The 5728-nt window shown below is 40.5% G+C and overlaps 1 protein-coding gene across 1 annotated transcript in view; it reads right to left on the reverse strand.

Moving 5' to 3' along the window:
* LOC117959110 (ectonucleoside triphosphate diphosphohydrolase 2) overlaps positions 1-4689 on the reverse strand; it is a 14748-nt gene extending 10059 nt beyond the window's left edge. The window contains exons 1-2 of the mRNA XM_034896027.1: positions 4174-4689; positions 1028-1145 (exon numbers count right to left, since the gene is read on the reverse strand). Coding sequence (XP_034751918.1) covers positions 1028-1145; positions 4174-4290 — 235 coding nt within the window. The 5' untranslated portion in view covers positions 4291-4689. The remainder of the gene's footprint in view (positions 1-1027; positions 1146-4173) is intronic.
* Positions 4690-5728: the final 1039 nt, after the last annotated feature.

The following is a 5728-nucleotide window of genomic DNA, read 5'->3' on the forward strand; positions in this document are numbered from 1 at the left end:
CACACACAAACACACACACACACACACACACACACACACACACACACACACACAGACACACACACACACACACACACAGGTACATGGTGTGTATGTTCCAGACACCTGCTAAATATGCCAAAAAACAAAGTATCCAGTGTAGGATATGAAAAAAAATATTTGGGGCGGCAACTGTTTTGTCTAAAAATTGGGGCATTTACAAAATGTTGGGGGGCCCTTAAAGAAGTAGTAAATAGTGCATAAAGTTGCAATTTTCTATTGTAAAATTAGCCCAGATAAAAATGCATAAATTATTTACCACTGTGTGCCAACCTTAGTAAATGAAAAGCACACTATGCTATTATCAGCTAAACTGGCAAGTGCAACTTTTCCTAAATTCTTAGGGACATTTTTGCCCCTCCATTATGTGAGATTTCTTGGGGCATTTTTCACCCCTTAATTCCTGACACTGACAGTTTAGTTGCTTATTGTTGGCCTGCTAACTGTGAGCAACATGCAGCTAACCTTGCTGATGTAAAAAAAAAGCCATATTTGGTTGTCCTTGGGTCAAACTGACCCGGTTTCAGTTAATTGTTTTTTTTTTCAACAAAAAATGGGCCGTAGAAATTAGTGCTGAAAATGTCAACAGTAAAAATATCAAAAACCTCACCCACAACATTGAAAAAGTGACAAAAATGTGGGAAAAAGCGATTACGATAAACTTTTTTTTCAAGGTTGACTGGAAGACTACACAAGGGTTAAAAAGAAGACTAAGCATAGGAACAGAAATAGATTGTTTTCTAGCAGCACATTTCTAAGAAGATTTTAGCTTTTTTATTTTACTGTGAATTCTGGTTTGCTGTTGGAAAGTTTTGCAACTGTTGTGAATCTGAGATGACTACAGATGCTGTCCTCTGAGAAGAGAAAGTTCTAATCTTTTTAGAGCCACCTCTCAAGGCTGTGTAACGGTACAGGAATACTGGAGTATTGGTACGTGTTTGATATGCAAAACATTTGTTGTTTTGGGGGAGAAAGTGCTTCTACTTACCCTTAACATGACATTCACTGTGCTGGGTGACCACGCCTGTGCCATTTTGCTTATCTGCTGGCCACTTGTAGATATACAAAGCTGTGTGCGAAGATCCGGCATCCAAGACAATCCCATACTACAGACAGAAAACATTGAGAAGTTATTGTGCTGACAGCCTTGAAAATGGCATTCTTTTACACATTTGTAATAAACAGAAACTGACGGCATTGCATTTTTTACTCAATCCATTGTCAATAAACCTTTCAAGAGTATAGACAATTTATTATTGCATACCACCATGTTTGTTTGACAGGAAAGGTTATCTGATTTGACTCAAAAAATAAGTATCGCTGTTAGCTCTTAATTTTCAATCCAGACATTGCTGATTGAGGTTTTGGCACTTAAAGCGTCCACATGATGCTCATTTACAGGTTCATAATTGTATTTTGTGGTTGTACCGGAATATCTTTACATGGCTTCCTTTTCAGTAAACATCATAATTTTGTTGTACTGCACATTGCTGCAGAGCCTCTTTTCACCCTGTGCGTCTAGGTCTCTGTTTTAGCTCCAGAGTGAGACATCCCACTTCTATACTATCTTTGTTGGGAGTTGCAGATGCTCAATAGCTAGGTAAGATCACATCAGCTAGATAACTAAACTAAAACATTCATTCAAAAACAGAAGTTTCCTCCTTGCTCTAAATTCTTGCATCCAATCAATTTTTAGCTCCGGCCAATAAAAAAAGACACTTCATTTTCATGGCAAACTTAAAAACAATGTACATGTTGAAACATGTGTGGGCATGCTTGTAAGGCGTGTTTGGGAATTAAGGTCAAATGTCTGTTGAACATGCAACAACATTTTGGATCTAGGAGTGGTTACGTCTGCCAACCATCTGATATTAAAGCACAAATAACAGGAATAAAATCCTGTATTTTTGCTATGATTCTCACGCTGCTACTGATCTGGCCCAATCCTCCTGGGAACATACTTTCTACTGTTCAATTTTCCATTTTGATATTAAGTCCACCTACAGTTTGTTCTGTTAAGTATCCCTCCATTTATCTGAAGCACTGGAGGAAAGATTTCCCACTAAACAACTCAGACAGTTAGTAGTAGAAAATGCTTCCTCCATTGCTACGGTATACTCGCTGTGATCCCTGACAGTGTTTCCACTTTAACCACCATGCAGAATATTAAGCAACTTAAAAAGCCGCTATGAGAATTTATTAACTGGTTATGCCTCTATGACCTATTTATACGCACAGATAACATCAGCACTAAAATTGGCTAGTTCTATATATTTATTCTTAATGCCCGTCAGCATGCACACTAGAAGAGCCTTCTTCAGTAAACAGTTTCGCAGTGAGTATGTTAGCCTTATCTTCAGATAATTTAATTTCGGACATTTTTATTTTGTGGTAATGGCTGATAAGCAGAGGGAAAAGGAAGAGAATTGAACAACAAGCAAAAAAGAGCTAAACAGGGACAGTTTCATAGCACAACACCAGTCAACCTATGTCAGTCATTCAACAGATGGAGGGAACGGCGGGATCTGAAAGGATTCCTGACGCTAGCCAGATCCCAATCTTAACGACACGAGGTGGTGGTGCTCATGGAAACACTCGCGCTTTTGTCTGACAACACCAAATGAAAGTTCCTTGTAGTTGCTTTAATCTTTGCTCAAGTGAAAGGAGACCCTCCAAAAGTGTAGAAATCCAACCATGCAAGAAGGTATGTGACTGACGATTCAAAGAAAAGAGACTACACAACTTCTCAGATGAGTACCACAGGTGAGAAGCACCATCGTGTTCCCGGTTCTCATAATAAGTTCTCCTTACTGCTGTGCAGTGAGTTGTAAGAACTCTCTAACACTCGCCAGAAACACAGAGCTTTTCTAATGAGGTTTTTCTCTCATTTGATTAACTATGGGAACTCTTTCACTTCTCTGTCCGCCAAATGTAAGAAACCCCCTTTAGTCCTTTTGGTGACTGGTGGACCACATTGCTACTGAGTGAAAAGGCAGCTGGATTATACTAAAAAAGGAACCATGGGATGTTTAGCCGGGAACACAAAAGCCAGTGAGCAGAGGGAACAGAAGATGGAGTTGACCTGTGCTGCTCTGAATGCCAACGCCATTAAAGCTTGATTTCCATTCTGAATGTAAGGCAGTCTCTTGGATCAAACTTTAAACTTTATCTTTAGAGTTTATCAGTACTTCAGCCGTGAGGTAACCTGTTATTATGGTCTTGTGATAGGCAAACAACACACTGTCCTCCCCTTATCTCCAGCTAGAGGGATGAGTGGCATTTAACTGGGACCAAGAACCAAACACTCACATAATAAACTACCCAACTAGATCAGATACTGCAGCTAGCATTTTCAAATTGTCAGAAATGATGTTTGACTGAGGGTTTGAAAATGAAAATGCAATGTAGGCCTACTTATCTAGCTTAAATTACTTTAAGATAAACATATAAACATACTTATGTGAACCCACATCATGATCTTTTCCTGAAACTACCCAAGCAGCTGTGTTGCCCGTTGCTGTGTTTCAATTCACGTAAGTCAAATGTAATTGAGAATGCAGTTACATTGTAAGGGAACAATTATTTTTTATTATAGGGGACAGCATTGCATAATGTTGTGTTTAACAGCAAAAAATTGAATTATCTGCACACATCTTAGTTAAAGTTAAAACTGTGTTAAATACAAGCGATCCATACTGAGTGTGTGGAGTGAACATTAAAGACATGATGGCATGAAAGTAACAAGTTATAGTATAATCAGAGCAGGAATTATGAAATCATATGCACAATGTTTTCCATTCACATAGGGCTGAAAGCAGATCCATTTTCCATTTTGAAGTGATATTTTATTTAATATTGTTGCATCTGGACCTCCATACTTTAGATTTTAACAGCTGAGCAGAGAATATTTACCAAACGTGAATCCAAAGACATAAAAGGACTCAACTGCGAACCTTACGAAAATGTACAACACTAAATCCTCTCGTGCCACAGATTGTCGTGTAACACCTTTCCGCTCCCTGTCTGTCTGTCTGTCTGTCTGCATCCATACCCAGCACAGCGGTTACTCTACCCCGCGAGCTGGGGGAAAAAGGAATCCAAAAATAGGCTAATACCTTATGGAAGCGACCTTACCATGAACCCCGGTGCCTCCTGGACGTCTCTGGTGGGGATGGTCAGGAGCAGGATGGCAACAAGTCCGAAGAGCAGCAGCGCGATGGGGGCGGCGGGGTGAGCGGAGCGCTGCGCCATGGAGCCAAAGAGTCAAGTGCACCTCTGCAAGATAAAATGGGAGCGTTGACCTAGTAGCGGCTGATGGCTTTGGCGTCTGCCGCGGCGTTAAAACAGTCCTCCTCCGCCTCCCGTTACACCTGCTCCTCTTTTACATTCCCCTTTAGATAGCGAAGTCTAACCGGCGATGTATGTCCCGAGACGAGCGCAGCCAAGTCCTCCTCCATGTGGCTAAAAGGGCCTCCCCGGTCAGTGAATGGAAACAGCTCCAAGGCTACTGCTGCCATGGACGGGGAAATGTTTTTATATGGCCTGAGCTGCTGGAGAAACTGCTGCTCATTGACATGCACCGGTTAGGCTCACTTAGGTTGGAGCTACAGTAGAACATGAGCCCAATCACTTCCTTGTTTAATTCAGAGAGAGAGAGAGAGAGAGAGAGAGAGAACCACATACGTGTTCAATCATTAATCTGGAGAAGGGGTGGCTTGCTTTGGAACAGGTCCAGATTGTAACTGTGTTAGTCCTGGATTTGCATGTGAATGGGTGAAGTTTAAAATGTGACTGGCAAATTGTGCTCTCATTAGAATGCCTTGGTGAAAAGCATGGACATGAAGTTTTGACCAGAGGCCTATACTTTCTTAGTCCATGTACTTTTTTTAAAGTCTATTTTTGCTGAAATCCTCTTCTGACGGTGGCTAAATTTAGCAGAATATATAATAAGTTATTGTGAAGGAGCATCTGAATATTGCACTTCATGTCGTCCCTCGGGGCACTCATTTTCATATTTGTATTCTTTGCAAATGCTAAATAGTACAAAAAAGCAAATATGCTAATGCAACTATTAATATGACACATCAATTTATGTGTCTTCTGGAAGACCTGAGATGTAAATGCCCCCAAAAAAGAGATTAAAATAGCTCAAGATCTTTATTGCAGATCATCACACAGCGAGATCACTGCCTCCTGTCCAGTGACAGCTTCAGGTGGTGCACGGTGATGGATTTCGTAATGACACATGTTGAATCAACAGACATGTAGGCCTTAATGTTTGACCTCTTTCCATTGTTGTCTTTCATAAATGAAGTGAACAAGCAGCTGGTGGTAATACTAAGGGTAGTTCACACTGACTGCAGAGCAGAGAGGAGGAAGATAAGAGCAAAGAGCAATGTTAAAAAGAGCACCTATGATAATTTAAAAGAGAGATCCTGTCATAAATAGTTGCCATACGTTCATAAAAAGAAATGACTAAATTGGCATGATGGGCCAAAACATTCATACTGTATATTTATATCATGAAATAATCTCAGCTCAGCTCTCAGCTGGTCTGTTTTCTATTGTTCAGGAGCTTTCAACTGTATTAGACATGGACATGATAAGATACTGTAAGGGAGAGTTTAGTCTCCAATTGCCAGACCTTCCTCCACAGCGCTGCGGAGGACGGTTTGGATAGTATCATCCT

Source organism: Etheostoma cragini, chromosome 16, assembly GCF_013103735.1.
Source record: "Etheostoma cragini isolate CJK2018 chromosome 16, CSU_Ecrag_1.0, whole genome shotgun sequence".
Lineage (NCBI taxonomy): Eukaryota > Metazoa > Chordata > Actinopteri > Perciformes > Percidae > Etheostoma > Etheostoma cragini.